The sequence below is a fragment of the Eurosta solidaginis genome, chromosome 3, assembly GCF_040869045.1.
Source record: "Eurosta solidaginis isolate ZX-2024a chromosome 3, ASM4086904v1, whole genome shotgun sequence".
NCBI classification, from domain to species: Eukaryota; Metazoa; Arthropoda; class Insecta; order Diptera; family Tephritidae; genus Eurosta; species Eurosta solidaginis.
The window spans coordinates 3,505,559-3,523,764 of record NC_090321.1 but is presented as its reverse complement, the minus strand read 5'-3'; the positions used below and the strand labels follow the sequence as shown (position 1 = coordinate 3,523,764).

The following is an 18,206-nucleotide window of genomic DNA, read 5'->3' as shown; positions in this document are numbered from 1 at the left end:
ACGATTGATTTCCCAGTTTTTGCCAGAACTAGGCGAAGGTACTTCGGTCGCGACTCACTTGGATCTCCGGAGGATATATCCAAGGTTAAGATCGGTCTCATTAGAAATTATACCGTTGCTACGCAACGATTCTCTAATTAGCTGTAGCTACATTACAGTTATATAATGCGGTATCACAAAGGACCTTCATGTTCTCCTAATGAGTTTCTCTTACCAGGACAGCTATCACCTAACCTAACCTTCTTTATGACTTGGCATCCTTATGCGCCTCAAGAATTCTAATACTGCTCCCAGTTTGGTTAAAAAGAAATGATGAAGCAACACAGTTCTATGTAGCTATGGAATCGCCTGTAAACACTGCACTCTTTCACGTATTCTATTTTCGTCATCCTCTTTCCACAAGCAAAGTCGTTTTATTGTTTGGCAGGTGTTGGACATTATACAGGATTTCCTATTTTGTTTAGTCAAATGGTGCATCAACACTTAACTCGTAGATAATTGAGATTGTAAGTAGATATATTTATATATATAACCGTGTATGTATGTTTTTGTTTGTATTCGTCAAATATTTGCTGTGCTTGTTGCTTTGTTTATTTATTGTACAATGTCTTAGACATAAGTGGGGTCGTAGGGGGTCACAAAAGTTGAAGCTTGTGAACATGGCTTTTGAAGCTCTAATTTAATATTAGCTATAGAAAAGCTGAGGACAAGTGTTTAGCATACATATTTCCACTTATATATACATTTACTCATATTAATAAGCGCAATCGTGGTTGCCAACAAGAAAATAACCAAAGGACCAAACTTTTGTTTTTTATCTACGGGTTATGGACGTGCTACCCATTTCTAAAAAAACGTAAATAACACGTCATCGGCTTGTGTTATCGTGTGTTATCGACGAAGTAAAGATGATAAATCGATTTGTTATCGAAAAGTGATCACCCTGTAATTAAACAGTTACGAAATTTATCGATCAATAATCAAAACGTTATTGATCTCTTATCGAAAATTCATTGATTTTTAATTGGATGGATGGATTGGCAGGAAATTCCATACGCACATTGCTAATATTTGTATAGTTAAAAGGAATCTGCTGGAAAATGTTTGGAACAATTACTTTAATAGCCGAGGACTTCTGATATAAAGCAAAGAAAATGAAATTTTAGAAAAGTTTTTTGATGCCATATTTCTAGTACAAAAACAAAGTTATTAGTGATATCGAAATAAAAATCAAAAATGTTTATTATTTTACTGAAAAAAAAATTTGTTCACTGTATATTCTGTTATTGTTTAGGATGTCGCCTTTATATCATACATTTTTCACAGTCATTTTCTTCTTTCGGAAAGTGGGTAGCCTAGCGAGTGGACGAAATATAAGAAAATTAACCAAAATCGATGAAAGTGGCAACCGTGAATGCAATAGAACAATTGCATTTGTGTGTGTGCATCTGTTTACAAGCTATAAAGTTGAGCTTTAAGCCACTCGAATTTGATTTGGGGTTTGCTCAAACTTATGCGTCACACACTTTATAATATCAAATACATAACATTCTTTGCAATTGGCCTCATCTTGAAAGTTTGAAGGTCATTGAACAATCAGCAAGAATTTGTTAACTTATTAACCTTTTTGACAGGTACAAGCCAAATTTAATTAAATGTATTAGAACTTCTGCTAAAGTGGATAATGGATTAGAGAGTAATTGGCAAATCACTTGAGTGCAAATTTTGTGAGTCATAGAGGAAGCATAATGAATATTACGACGCTCAATATTAGGGTCCCTTTTCACTTAAAATTTTGCTTAGTAAAAAATTTTAATTGGAAAACAAAAACAAATTAAGCGAGCAGAACTGTGTCGCTTGATTTGTTGTTGCTATTCAAGGAAATTTCCTTTCTAGGCGAGCAGACAAAATTTAGAAACGACAGAAAAAACGGCCCCGTGTTAAACATTTTCCACGGTTGCTATTTAAAAGGCCGTATTTGGAATATGCATATTTTATTCCGAATTTGTTTTCTCCATCTCCCTTCCACACGTACCTTATATGGCGACCGCTTACGGAATATGTGACCAACATGCGAACAGGGTACAATCTCCAAAGTACCCCCACACATCCATGTCTTGAAAGATAGTTCCAAATTTTCACCACCCCAAATATCGAAACCTGAGTCATAAGTGCCAAGACGTTCGAAAAAGTTGCGATCTATAGAGAATAGACCACCAGCCATTGTGGGTGAATAGACAGGTTCAGCAGAGTTCTAGAAAGAAAAAAATTAAGTAGCATTTAAATATAACAAATACAAAGGATAAAGAAAATTTCAATAAGTTTGTGCGTATATTAATTTAATTTAATGAATGGTAGTCGTATTAACTTCTTAGTTTTAACTTTAAACCCCACAAAACACTTGCACAATTTAGTACATAAAGCTTACGTTTGTGCAACTGCTTCGTTTGCACTGTCGGAAAATTTCTTCAGCTCTGAACTAGTACGCTTCTAGACCATTTGTCATCGCTACTAGTTTTGTGTTATAGTCCCTTTTTTTTGGCCGGATCGTCTTCGTTCGTTAACAAAACCTCATCTAGCCAGCGAAAGCGTTGTGATTTTAGTCGCTGCACTGTCTTTACATCTGCGCAAAGCTCAAACAGCTTATCATTGTATGTGCCTCCTTCGTTACTCGCCGTCGGTGTCACGGACATGACCATAAATCTTCGGAAAAATTTTACTCTCCAACTCTCCAGGAGCCACCTTATCTTCTTTCCACACCGGAATCATATTCCAAGCCATACTTCAGGACAGGTATGATAAGCGACTTGTAGAGCGTAGATCTTTGTTTGTCGAGAGAGAACTTTGCTTTTCAATTGCCCACGTGTTCCAAATAAGGAAGAGCTATTACCGTATGCTATTTGAGCAAATCCATCGATCATTGTTTACAAAACAATGGTGTGAAACTAACTGACAAAGTGTTCAAGTTTTTTTTTTTGATGTCGTGTCGTTGTTTACAAATATACCTATAATGTTAGCAATTAGAATAATAATGAGAAAATGGGACAAAATTCAACACACAACTAACATCACAAAAGCAAAATTCCAAGAAATACTTGACTTCTGCCTCAGAGAAAACAATTATTTCATGTGCAATAACAAACTATACACTCAAACTTTTGGAATGCCCATGGGAAATCCGCTCTCACCAACAATAGCCGATATTGTCATGGACGACCTAATTGACAACACCATACTAAAACAACAACATAGTACTGACATTAAATTTATCACCAAATATGTAGACGACATTTTTGCAATAGAGAAACGCAAAGACGTGAATATAATACTCGAGACACTAAACAAATACCACCACAAACTACAATTTACAATAGAAATGGAAGAAAATGAGAGCATCCCTTTTCTAGATGTTCGCATACACAAAGCCAACAACAGTATTATTTTAAATTGGTACTCGAAGCCAACATCCTCTGGTCGCCTGATTAATTTTTTATCCTCCCAACCAAGAAAGTATAAAATCAATACAGCGAAGAATCTGATACGAAAAATAATGACGATTAGTCACGAAAAATTTCATGAAAGTAATATAGAAAAAATACACATAATCTTGAAAAATAATAATTACCCCGACCACTTGATACATGAACTAATAAACCAGGAAATCATGAAAAATAGCAACCCCCACAATAAACCACAAAATGCAACAACAGAAGTAAAGAAATATTGCAGCGTCACATATATCCCAAAGCTTAGTACAATAGACCACAACATACTAAAAGAACAAAACATCACCTTAGCTTACAAATCCAACAACACATTATCCAAAATTTACACAAGAACAAAAGATCCAATAGACAAGCTACAACAAAACAATGTGATATACAAGATAGAATGCAATGGAAAAGAGAACGAAAACTGTGATAAGATTTATATCGGAACTACAAAACGAGAGCTTGGTATACGAATAGCCGAACACAAAGCAGACGTGAAAAAACAAAAGCCAAGCACTGCGCTCTCCCAACACATAATAAGCAGTGGCCACACAGCTGATTTTAACAACACCAAAATTATTGATAAGGAAAAAAGAGAATTGTCCAGATACAGATTGGAAAGCTTGCACATATTGAGAAATAGAGAAAAGACGATCAACAAAAAAGAAGACTACGACTGCATAGGCGCTGCATACATGTTATGTTTAAGTAATAATTTTAGTAATGACAAAACTACCACGCAAGGTGGTACGGATGATTAATCTTTAAGTGTTCATACTGTTTACTGTTATTGTAAGTCAAATTGGTTGTTCTACATGTTAAATGTTATGAATGTTTATACATATAAAATTATGTTTGTTATCTTTTATGAAAAATAAATAGTGTAGCCCCTGATTATGCTGGAATATTCAGCGAAACGTGGGCAAGAAGGTGAAATAAAGCGTTTGTTTGCACCAAACATAATTAGGTCTAACTAGCCTACGATCCTTACTAAAAATTTTTTTTAACGTTTTGGCAGCGTTTTGACAGAATGTTAAATATGGCGGCGAATAGGGCCGGCTTACTTCACCAAATGATAAAAAGAAACGCAGAATGAGACAGCTATAGTATCCTTAAAAATCAGGTGATCGTGTTTATTTGTTATATTGACGTCTATGCTTAAAACGTCTTAGCCACAATGCCTCAGATTTTATGCATACAAAATGTGAAAAATCTTTTTATATTGATGAAAATTTCGTAAAAAATTGTCAAAGATCAATGTAGATTTTGGGATATCTATAACTTTGTTGGACTAAACCTGTTTCTGCTACAAAACTGCATACTTTAAAAAAATTCACAGATCTCAAAATAAAAAGTTCAAAATTTATTGTTAGATATTCTTGAACTATCGAATTATTTGAGGCCATTTAATTTTATTTATTAAATACCGAAAATAAAAAAATGTATTTCATTGAAGAAATTTGAAAAAAAAAAATGTCCACTTCTATTTTTCTGCTCTCATATATATATATTTTTTTTTTATATGCTTATAGATAAATAGGTACGATAGAAATTCTTCTTTGTCGTTTTAGCTCTAGTTCTGAACCAAAGTTTTCGGACACGAATTATTGATTTGCCTGCTGTGTCATAAAGTAACTGCATATACAATGTTTGTGTAGGAGATTTGCACTTTCATACGTAGGGAGGTATTTAGTAACTTATACAATTTGATATATAAAAATTTTTTTTGAGTAAAGTGGAAGTACAATTTGAAAGTGCCAACATTAAAGGAATGAACAATTTTGCAGAGATTTTCAAAGAGTACTTTAAGCATACAAACACATATACACATATGTATGTATATGAACATATTTATGCATACATATATGCTGAAAAATAAATTGAATCACATAAAAGCATTTTGTTTTTGAAATTGAAACAATATGACTTTAAGTTAATTAAACTGACATTAACAGGCAAAGTCGTTAAGCAAGAATAATTGATTGACTTTGTAAGACCTTGCATGTGTAAGTAGGAAACTACAATTGGTTGTGTGTGTGCGCCTTGGTTAAGAATGACGCTGCCTACAACAGGGAAGAGCGACTTCTTGCAAGAAGAAATCAAGCTTCATATTTGAGCTAATCGGAATCATGCCTGAAAGAACTACCAGAAAAGTCAGCTCAAGTTTGTAAATTAACTATTAAACGAAGTTCGGAGAATGTTAGAGTTATAGAAGGAATCATATTTCCTCATTGCCTGATAGCAAGGGAGGTGATGAACTCGTTATCATGGATTACGTTCATCGTGTATGATACACGTCTCGTTTCGCTCGCTCGCAGCTTGACACTTTCACAGCTCTATAGGATAGCAGTAAAAAACCTTATCGCGTTTTCGCTTTGAACCGGTAAAAGAGTATTTTAAATACGCTTTTAATTCATTCCACTTTTCTATTCTCGTTTTTATACTCAGTTGAGCAGAGCTCACAGAGTATATTAAGTTTGATTGGATAACGGTTGGTTGTACATATATAAAGGAATCGAGATAGATATAGACTTCCATATATCAAAATCATCAGGATCGAAAAAAAATTTGAGTGAGCCATGTCCGTCCGTCCGTCCGTCCGTCCGTCCGTTAACACGATAACTTGAGTAAATTTTGAGGTATCTTGATGAAATTTGGTATGTAGGTTCCTGAGCACTCATCTCAGATCGCTATTTAAAATGAACGATATCGGACTATAACCACGCCCACTTTTTCGATATCGAAAATTTCGAAAAACCGAAAAAGTGCGATAACTCATTACAAAAGACAGATAAAGCGACGAAACTTGGTAGATGGGTTGATGTTATGACGCAGAATAGAAAATTAGTAAGATTTTGGACAATGGGCGTGGCCCGGCCCACTTTTACAAAAAGGTAATTTAAAAGTTTTGCAAGCTGTAATTTGGCAGTCGTTGAAGATATCATGATGAAATTTGGCAGGAACGTTACTACTATTACTCTATATGTGCTAAAAAAAAATTAGCAAAATTGGATTAAGAACACGCCCACTTTTTAAAAAAAAATTTTTTTAAATTCAAATTTTACCAAAAAATTTAATATCTTTACTGTATATAAGTAAATTAAGTCAAAATTCAACTCCAGTAATGATATGATGCAACAAAATACAAAAATAAAAGAAAATTTCAAAATGGGCGTGGCTCCGCCCATTTTCATTTAGTTTGTCTAGAATACTTTTATTGCCATAAGTCGAACAAAAATTTACCAATCCTTCTCAAATTTGGTAGGAGCATAGATTCTATGACGGTAACTGTTCTCTGTGAAAATGGGCGAAATCGGTGGAAGCCACGCCCAGTTTTTATACACAGTCCACCGTCTGTCCTTCCGCTCGGCCATTAACACAATAACTTGAGCAAAATCCGATATATCTTTACTAAACTTAGCCCACGTACTTACCTGAGCTCACTTTTTCTTGGTATAAAAAATGGGCGAAATCTGACCATAACCACGCCCACTTTATCGATATCGAAAATTACGAAAAATGAAAAAAATGCCATAATTCTATACCAAATACGAAAAAAGGGATGAAACATGGTAACTGGATTGGTTTGTTGACGCAAAATATAACTTTGGAAAAATCTTTGTAAAATGGGTGTGACACCTACCATATTAAGTAGAAGAAAATGAAAAAGTTCTACAAGGCGAAATAAACAGCCCTTGGAATCTTGGCAGGAATACTGTTAGTGGTATTGCATATATAAATAAATTAGCAGTACCCGACAGATGATTTTCTGGATCACCTGGTCCACATTTTGGTGGATATCACGAGAACGCCTTCACATATACATCTAAGGGCCACTCGCTTTTAAAACCCTCATTAATACCTTTAATTTGATATCCATGTCGTACAAAAACATACCAGAGTCACCCCTGTCCCACCCTAATGGCGATATCTCGAAAAGGCGTCCACCTATAGAACTAATGCCCCCTCTCTCTTAAAATGCTCAGTAACACCTTTCGTTTGATACCCATATCGTACAAACATTCTAGAGTAACCCCTGGCCCACCCTAATGGCGATATCTCGAAAAGGCGTCCACCTATAGACCTAGTGTCCACTCCCTCTTAAAATGCTCAGTAACACCTTTCGTTTGATACCCATATCGTACAAACATTCTAGAGTCACCCATTGCCCACCCTAATGGCAATATCTCGAAAAGGCGTCCACCTATAGACCTAATGCCCACTCCCTCTTAAAATGCTCAGTAACAGCTTTCGTTTGATACCCATATCGTACAAACTTTCTAGAGTCACACCTGGCCCACCCTAATGGCGATATTTCGAAAAGGCGCCCACCTATAGAACTAAGGATTACTCCCTTTTAAAATACTCATTACCACCTTTCATTTGATACCCATATCGTACAAACACATTCTAGAGTCACCCTGGCCCACCCTAATGGCGATATCTCGAAAAGGCGTCCACCTATAGACCTAATGTCCACTCCCTCTTAAAATGCTCAGTAACACCTTTCGTTTGATACCCATATCGTACAAACATTCTAGAGTCACCCCTGGCCCACCCTAATGGCGATATCTCGAAAAGGCGTCCACCTATAGACCTAATGTACACTCCCTCTTAAAATGCTCAGTAACACCTTTCGTTTGACACCCATATCATACAAACATTCTAGAGTCACCCCTGTCCCACCCTAATGGCGATATCTCGAAAAGGCGTCCACCTATAGAACTAAGGATTACTCCCTTTTAAAATACTCATTACCACCTTTCATCTGATACCCATATCTTACAAACACATTCTAGAGTCACCCTGGCCCACCCTAATGGCGATATCTCGAAAAGGCGTCCACCTATAGACCTAATGCCCACTCCCTCTTAAAATGCTCAGTAACACCTTTCGTTTGATACCCATACCGTACAAACATTCTAGAGTCACCCTTGGTCCAGCTTTATGGCGATATCTCGAAAAGGCGTCCACCTATAGAACTAAGGATTACTCCCTTTTAAAATACTCATTACCACCTTTCATTTGATACCCATATCGTACAAACACATTCTAGAGTCACCCTGGCCCACCCTAATGGCGATATCTCGAAAAGGCGTCCACCTATAGACCTAATGCCCACTCCCTCTTAAAATGCTCAGTAACACCTTTCGTTTGATACCCATATCGTACAAACATTCTAGAGTCACCCTTGGTCCACCTTTATGGCGATATCTCGAAAAGGCGTCCACCTATAGAACTAAGGATTACTCCCTTTTAAAATACTCCTTACCACCTTTCATTTGATACCCATATCGTACAAACACATTCTAGAGTCACCCCTGGCCCACCCTAATGGCGATATCTCGAAAAGGCGTCCACCTATAGACCTAATGCCCACTCCCTCTTAAAATGCTCAGTAACACCTTTCGTTTGATACCCATATCGTACAAACATTCTAGAGTCACCCCTGGCCCACCCTAATGGCGATATCTCGAAAGGGCGTCCACCTATAGACCTAATGCCCACTCCCTCTTAAAATGCTCAGTAACACCTTTCGTTTGATGCACATATCGTACAAACACATTCTAGAGTCACCCCTGGCCCACCCTAATGGCGATATCTCGAAAAGGCGCCCACCTATAGACCTAATGCCCACTCCCTCTTAAAATGCTCAGTAACACCTTTCGTTTGATACCCATACCGTACAAACATTCTAGAGTCACCCCTGGCCCACCCTAATGGCGATATCTCGAAAAGGCGTCCACCTATAGACCTAATGCCCACTCCCTCTTAAAAGGCTCAGTAACACCTTTCATTTGATTCCCATATCGTACAAACACATTCTAGAGACACCCCTGGTCCACCTTTATGGCGATATCTCGAAACGGCGTCCACCTATGGAACTAAGGATCACTCCTTTTCAAAATACTCATTAACAGCTTTCATTTGATACCCATATCGTACAAACACATTATAGAATCACCCCTGGTCCACCTTAATGGGGACATCTCGAAAAGGCGTCCACCGATAGACCTAAGGCCCACTGCCTCTTAAAATGCTCAGTAACACCTTTCATTTGATACCCATATCGTACAAACAAATTCTAGAGTCAGCCCTGGTCTACCTTTATGGCGATATCCCTAAATGGCGTTCATCCATAGAACTATGGCCTACTCTCTCTTAAAATACTCTTTAATACCTTTCATTTGATACACATGTTATACAACCACATTCCAGGGTTACCCCAGATTGATTTTCCTTATTTTGTCTCCATAGCTCTCAGCTGAGTATGTTATGTTCGGTTACACCCGAACTTAGCCTTCCTTACTTGTTCTTTTTATACTCAGTTGAGCAGAGCTCACAGAGTATATTAACTTTGATTGGAAAACGGTTGGTTGTACAGGTATAAAGGAATCGAGATAGATGTAGACTTCCATATATCAAAATCATCAGTACCGAAAAAAAATTCGATTGAGCCATGTCCGTCCGTCCGTCCGTCTGTCCGTTAACACGATAAATTGAGTAAATTTGGAGGTATCTTGATGAAATTTGGTACGTGGGTTCCTGGGCACTCATCTCAGATCGCTATTTAAAATGAACGATATCGGACAATAACCACGCCCACTTTTTCAATATCGAAAATTTCGGAAAATCGAAAAAGTGCGATAATTCATTACCAAATACGGATTAAGCGATGAAACTTGGTACGTGAGTTGAACTTATGACGCAGAATATAAAGCTGGTAAAATTTTGCACAATGGGCGTGGCACCGCCCACTTTTAAAAGAAGGTAATTTAGAAGTTTTGCAAGCTGTAATTTGGCAGTCGTTGAATATATCATGATGAAATTTGGCAGGAACGTTACTCTTATTACTATATGTCAGCTTGATATAAATTAGCAAAATCGGAGAACGACTACGCCCACTTTTTAAAAAAAAATTTTTTTAAATTCAAATTTTAAAATAAAAGTTAATATCTTTACAGTATATAAGTAAATTATGTCAACATTCAACTCCAGTAATGTTATGTTGCAACAAAATACAAAAATAAAAGAAAATTTCAAAACTGGCGTGGCTCCGCCCTTTTTCATTTAATTTTTCTAGGATACTTTTAATGCCATAAGTCGAACAAAAATTTACCAATCCTTGTGAAATTTGGTAGAGGCTTAGATTCTAGGACGATAACTGTTTTCTGTGAAAAAGGGCGAAATCGGTTGAAGCCACGCCCAGTTTTTGTACACAGTCGACCGTCTGTCCTTCCGCTCGGCCGTTAACACGATAACTTGAGCAAAAATCGATATATCTTTACTAAACTCAGTTCACGTACTTATCTGAACTCACTTTGTATTGGTGTAAAAAAAGGCCGAAATCCGACTATGACCACGCCCACTTTTTCGATATCGAAAATTACGAAAAATGAAAAAAATGCCATAATTATATACCAAATTCGAAAAAAGGGATGAAATACGGTAATTGTATTGGTCTATTGACGCAAAATATAACTTTAGAAAAAAACTTGGTAAAATGGGTGTGACACCTACCATATTAAGCAGAAGAAAATGAAAAAGTTTTGCAGGGCGAAATCAAAAGCCGTTGGAATCTTGGAAGGAATACTGTTCGTGATATTACATATATAAATAAATTAGTGGTACCCGACAGATGATGTTCTGGATCACCCTGGTCCACATTTTGGTCGATATCTCGAAAACGCTTTCACAGATACAACTACCACCACTCCCTTTTAAAACCCTCATTAATACCTTTAATTTGATACCCATATCGTACAAACACATTCTAGAGTCACCCCTGGTCCACATTTATGGCGATATCTCGAGAAGGCGTCCACATATAGAACTAAGGCCCACTCCTTTTTATAATATTCATTAACACCTTTCATTTGATACCCATATTGTACAAACGCATTCTAGAGTCACCCCTGGTACACGTTTATGGCGATATCCCGAAAAGGCGTCCACCCATAGAACTAACGCCCACTACCTTTTAAAACACTTATTAACACCTTTCGTTTGATACCCATATTGTACAAACGCATTCTAGAGTCAACCTTGGTCCACTTTTATAACGATATCCCGAAAAGGCGTCCATCTATAGAACTATGGCGCACTTCCTCATAAAATACTCTTTAATACCCTTCGTCATACAAACACATTCCAGGGTTACCCTAGGTTCTTTTTACAACATGGTGATTTTCCTTTACTTTGTCTCCACAGCTCTCAACTGAGTATGTAATGTTCGGTTACACCCGAACTTAGCCTTCCTTACTTGTTCTTTTTCATATTAAATATGTATTCTTCCACCTCATAAGCTGTCCTTTCAGCTCCTCATTGTTCCATGTTCTGCACTTTCAATTTGCTTAATCTTTTCGTATTTACATTATTTTTGTACAAAAAACATCATCAGAATTCGTGTGGAAAGTGGTGGAACAAAAACACAGAAAACTAGGTGCCAGACAAGTGACACTTGACCTACAATGTATATTCTAACTTTATGTCCAGTTTACTTAGATTTGGCTTTGCTTTTAGTCCGCTTCCGTAACGGATTCATTTGAAAGGAAGCTTTTTACTCGAAAAAACAAGTAGAAAATATGAAAAAGTAAAATGATGGCCGGCCAAGCGCTAAGTATTTACACAGCGACAACGGAAGTATTTAGTTCGTCATGAAAAATTTCAACACTTTGTGTGGCATTCAGTTTTAGTTTCTATCTCAAAGTTTCTTTATCAAATTTTTTATTTTCTCACTTGTGCAAAATTTTCCAGTTGACTATGTTTGCTTTGTTAAGTTAAGCGTTTATTTGCATCGCTTTTCAGTTTGGTGCGTTTATCTTAGATGTTTTAACGTTTTGTGAATTTATAATTTTTGGTATAGGTAACTATGTACGATGTTAATGCCAAGTCACTATCAGGGATACTTCAGCAGATATATGCTAAAATCAGCAGCAAAAGTGGACTTCTCTGTAAGCAGAATGATGAGATCCGGATATAAATTCCACTAACAAGGCATTGATTTTGTTTTCCGCCCATGACGGATATATTTCAAATTCTCAACGAATTTTTAAAGGATTTATCAGCACCTATTTGTGAATTACCCTGTCTACATCCCCGCTTAGTTCTTTGTTACAAGATGCAGGAGTTACTGCGCAAGAAGCTGATTATCTCTATCAGTTACAAACATAACCGATGCCGTGTTTCTTTGCCTGAATTTCTTAGTAACATTCCCGGCGTAGAAATTTAAATTTTTTTCATTTCTTTCTTATGTTAAGGTAAACTAACTTAAACCAGACAAGCTCTTATAGAGACTATTTGAAATTACATTGATAATAGGAATTTCTCAGATTGGCAGTGCTAACACCAAACAGCCAAGTCCAACTCTCTCGAAATGTCTGGTGAATCGTAAACCATGTTATACCCTTCTGACGATTTTGCGCTTCACAAGACTTCGTTTTTTGTTTTTTGGGGGTAATTTGTGGAATATGTTGTATCTTTTCTTGTGCATTTTCGTGCATTACATTACGGCTTCTTTCAGGAAGACTTCAAACGTTCAAGGCGTCAAAATCTTATAATTACTTTTTCTTTTAGCGATAAGGAGACTCCCCGAAAGTTTTAAGGAGTTTTATCGATACTGATGACGCTTTGCGATATATTGATCCTGTATGTTCCAGATAATAGTATCGTTAAAGTACTAGCTGGACCATTCCGGACACGATTTGACATGACCATATTGAACATTCTAGATCATCCAACGCCCTCTTTCTGTAAGGTGTTTGGAGTCACCAGAGCATCGCCTGCTAAACAAACAAGGTTCGCTAAAAGTAGGTTAGTTTGTTAATTGGTTTGGATAAGCTATAAATTACACTGGCAACCTCTTGAAAGGGTTGCCCCTTACAACCTCATGAATCACTTGTAATTAGTTCATATCTTTCGATGTAATTGTTTCAAACTGGTACTGCAGTTCAGAAATAATTCAAAACTGTTGGCAAAATGATTCCAAAAACGGCATTATTCCGAAATGATTCCAAAAAGAGTTACCTCGAAACGTGGCGAAACTATCCCAAAATATCCCGATATAATTCCATAATGGCATGAAAAAGATGCTAAATGAAAAATTACATTGCAAAATTTCATCGTTAATTTGAATGATATTTGTTTCAAAATAGCTCGACTAAACTCACTTGCTTACTGTTTTTTCCAAATATTTGCTTTGTGCCTCTGTAAGCCTTGCATTCATTCAATGATTGCTTTTGTTTTTTTAGTTTATAAATTAAATTAGTTCACAGAAAAACTTCACTCCACTTGTTAATTGTTTTTAAAAAGGCGGCCAAAGTCCTCATTCAATCTTTTTATTCACAACGTTTTTCTGCAGTTTATTTTGTTTATTGCAACGTCTTGTTTTCAGAACATTTTTTCTGCCGCACTTTTGCTCCACTTAGATATTTTTTTATTTCCGCTTTTTCTAATCGCCCGTTGCCTTCGTCTACTCATTGATTTATTTCATTAAAACGTGTTTATTCATTCATTTATTCATTCGATTTGGTAGTTTAGCATTTTTTAGTTGACTGTTTTTGTCAGTTCGCAGATTGCTTTACGATTTTGTTGTCAAGCAAACAGCTATTCAGTCACCCAAACGGTCAGTCAGGAATTCATTTCACCAGCTGACGCATCATTTTCCTTCTATCCACATTCGCCATATTGTAAGGCTCTCTCCTCTTTTGAAATTCTGTTTTGTGTTTTTTTGTTTTGCTTTTTCTGTACATCACAAATTTTTGTTTTCAGAGACTTTTTTTCAGGAATCAAATTTTTCTGCAACATTTTTTTTCTAACTGATAGTTTTTTTTTAATTTTTTATTCCTTCGCTCTACAGTTTTTAATCTGACCACTAGGCCAGCTCTGCGCTCATCCTAGTCTAGTCGGCTGCCGCTATAGGTCCCAATGGGGCAGTTGCACTAACACTTTTCGTGCTTGTTTTAGCACAAGGCTGACTATTTTAAATTTTTATATTTTTCAATTAAGTCTGCCTCCTCTCAAACTCTCCCTGTTTTATACCTTTTGTATATATATGACTGTTTTTTTGCCAGTCAGCCATATTTCATATGTGTACACTCTGCACTATAGAGCTTGAATTTGATAGACAGTTGAGCGCCTAAATGTATGTTTGAATTTCTCGTGCAAAACAGTTTCCTTGCTGATGTCTATACAAATCATACATGGGTTTGGAGCATAGATGTTAAGTAATGATTAGATAATGCTAATTATTGCTAATTAACCTTCATTTGCGAAATTCTCTAATTCAATAAATAATTAGAATTAGTTCAACAAATTCCCATTAGATAATTGAAGTTTTTATTCCAATGGTAATTAATTGCAATTAGTTGATTCTAATTCGAGCTAATTGAATATCTAATTGCATTATCAGAAGTCAATTGGATTTCTAATTGTAAAGGTAACCCAATTTTTTTTGCTAATGTCAACTAATTGCAATTAGATTTACCATTGAATAAAAATTTGAATTATCTAATGGGAATAGTTGAACTATTTCTAATTGTTTAATGAATTAGAGAATATAAACCAATTGCATCAATTGCTAATTCTAATTGGAATTTAACATGTATGGTTTGGAGGTTTCAAAATGTTATTTAAAATTGAATTGTTATTGTTTGGCATCAGGACACATAATCGAAATATGTTAGCAAAGTTTATTGAGTCTCCAAAATGCTTTTGAAAGCTTGACATTTTTGTACGATGATCTGACTTCAGAGAACAGAAAGAAAATCGCCAGATCTCGTTTTATCATTACATGTCACTCAGAGCTGCTTAGATATGAAGTGAATTCCATATTAAATAAATAAATGTTGTCCATCCTTTTTTTGATCGTAATAACTCCAATTCTTTTTAACCCAGAAGGCAAGGAAAGGAAGGGAAACGATATAAGAAAAGGACGGTTTGTCACCGACATGCTAAGGGGTTATAGGTATATTATCGACGAGGTATAGATGAGATATCGATTTGTTATAAAATAGTATTTCTACAGCAAAACATATCAATGTGTTGACGATTTTTTGTCTGCGAGTTATCGGTTTTTTATTGAAAAGTGATTGAAAGATCGAAGAGTTATCCAGACATTATAAAATAATTACTCTTTAATTATTGCAAATATTTCGATATGATATCGAAATTTATCGATCTCTATATTTTAAATTTTTCAACGCGAACAATTTTTTTTGAACAAAATTTCTAACTGTTTTAGATTACCTAGACCACTGTAGAATTTGCTTGTTATGCTGACTTTCCGAAAGTAAGCGACACTTCAGGCTAACTTATTTTAATTGTTTTAGTCACGAAGCAGTTGCGTTAGTGCAGGAGAAATAAGCGTAAAATAATTGAAAGCAAACTCAAGGCGCACTTTTATGCTACGCGTCTCAAATAGGTCGCCAAGCATAAAAGAAACACCCTGGAGGAAGCTTCTTGCCTGTAAAAGCACCACGCTCAGAACTCTCACAGGATGTCTTCTTATGTCCCAAGAACATCACCTCCTGAGGTGAGAATACTCCCCATAAAGGAGATAAATTAAATGCTGAACAAATAGTTCCTACTGAATATCCAGATATATGGGAATCCTAGGAACTTAAGGAGTCATCTCTGTAAGCAGTATGAAGAAATCTGGTACTTAAAATCTCAGCTCTTTGAAAAGGAGGAGCATGACAAGGCCATTAGAAATATCCTTAAAAAGGCGTCGGACCACAATGCCAGGGATTGACCGCTGAACCTCGTTCCGAAATACAAATACCCTAAACTCGCAGTTGGAGAAAAGCAAGCTTCCCAGGAAGACGCGCATCACTCTATCTCAATTTCTATTTGGATACTGCAATTTGTTTAACTCTCACCTATACAGAATCAAGCCCGACATAGCCAATGTATTTTCCGCTTGTAATGCGTACGCACATGATTGCAACCATATTTTATATTGCAATGTGGAATAAACGCCCCTAAAACCCCTATCGCTCTGGTCCAACCGTATTGAAATCGAAAATTAGTGAGGGATTGCACCTGTTGGATGAGTGGAAGTACTACTACAACAACAGCAACAACTACTCACAAATGTAAGAACACTCGTATGCAACTGAATTCATTTCGATATTTGCATGCCAAAGCACTTACGCTCCTACGCTAAACAGCCACAGAATATTCTGCTTGTTTGCTGTTCATGTTACACAGCGAATTTAGAAGTCACTTGACATAGACACTTCAAGTTCAAAGTTTCTACTGAGGTCGATTCCGTTGCATTAAATCCATATTTATGGACATCAACTCGAATCTATGGGCCACTAACTTTTAAAAGTCTATGTAGTTCAGTGTTGACCTACTCATTCCTTTCCGTCAAGCATACACCCCGCTTCTCTGTTTTCAAACCCTCCAAATTGACAGGGTTAAAAGGTTGAAAGCAAATGTGCTTGTTCTTTGAGGATTAGTTTTGTATATATATATGCAGGACCTATATTATAGGTATGTATATGCGTTGGTATGTTTAGGCGGGTGGTACTTTTTAGGTGTATGAGTTTATTTTGCCTTCTCTTCAGTTATGCAGATTTTGGACAAAGCGCATACTTGAAACGAAGAATCAAATGTGCATACACAGAAAAGTCGAAAAAAGAGTGCACGTTTTTATCTGCAAAGCAACCTTTAAAAAAAAATTACTATACTTTTGTATATACTAATGTTTGTATATTTGGTAAGCGTGCATATGAAAAATTTACTCGGTAGCCCTGCACAATTTACGATATATTGATTGGCCAATTGAGACATAAAAAATTGTTCACAAAAATGCTGTTAGTATTGTTGAGGGAAATTTTCTATGCATATACATATGAATGCGTGTCCACCCCGTCAATGCAGTGAAACCGACTACGTTTAGATCATTCCATAAATGGATTATAAATGGTTATCATAAGGGAAACCCTTATAACTACCGCGACAGCAGAATTGCCTGCCATTCTAAAGATTCTGCCTTCAGGTCTCATGGCCAAAAATATCTCGTTAGCCACTGCAACAAAGCTTAAAGCGCCGGGGCAGCTTGAGTGCAGGCCGTATGGTTATAGCGGATAATATCAATCTAATATCGGGCAAATATATATTCCCGTGCCCGAGCTTCGAAAGTGATCTGAGGGCCACAATTGAGCTGGTTAGAGGCAGAGTGCAGAAATGGCAGAACATACTATGCACGTATGTCCCGATGGTTCAAATCAACGGAAGGGTTATGGTCTGTTTATTGTGTCAATCCATAAATAAGTAGATCCTACAGGCTGTCAGGCTAAAGTTAGTACTATCACAAACTTTAAGATGAACCTTATTTCACTGTTATATGGTTCAGCTGACTTATTAATATCGAAAGTATTTTATTTTAGTTTGTCTGTTTTCTAAAGGGGTGATAATTGAATATACGAAAGTAATTCAAGCGTTATATTTCGAGCAATTACTCAATGATGAGACGATGAGACGATGAGACCATTCGTTTGAAATTATGACGCTGATAAGAGATAGTGCAGTTCGCAATTTGGATTTTTATACAATAAATATTAGAAATAGTACGCAATGAGGACCATTGAAGTAGTTGTTGGATTCATATGCATATTTTATAATGAAACATAGAACCGGCGAACAGGATTGGATGATATGGGTACTTAGATGGCAGTTTGCCCTGAGTACATTCTATGTAGCTTTACG

The 18,206-nt window shown here is 36.3% G+C and overlaps 1 protein-coding gene across 18 annotated transcripts in view; it reads right to left on the bottom strand.

Annotated features, from left to right (window-relative positions):
• Pgant9 (polypeptide N-acetylgalactosaminyltransferase 9) overlaps positions 1-18,206 on the bottom strand; it is a 264,067-nt gene that overhangs the window by 25,155 nt on the left and 220,706 nt on the right. For all 18 annotated transcript variants that reach the window (XM_067770414.1, XM_067770397.1, XM_067770404.1 and 15 more), the window contains one exon: positions 2,036-2,254. In XM_067770414.1, the coding sequence (XP_067626515.1) occupies positions 2,036-2,254 (219 nt within the window). The remainder of the gene's footprint in view (positions 1-2,035; positions 2,255-18,206) is intronic.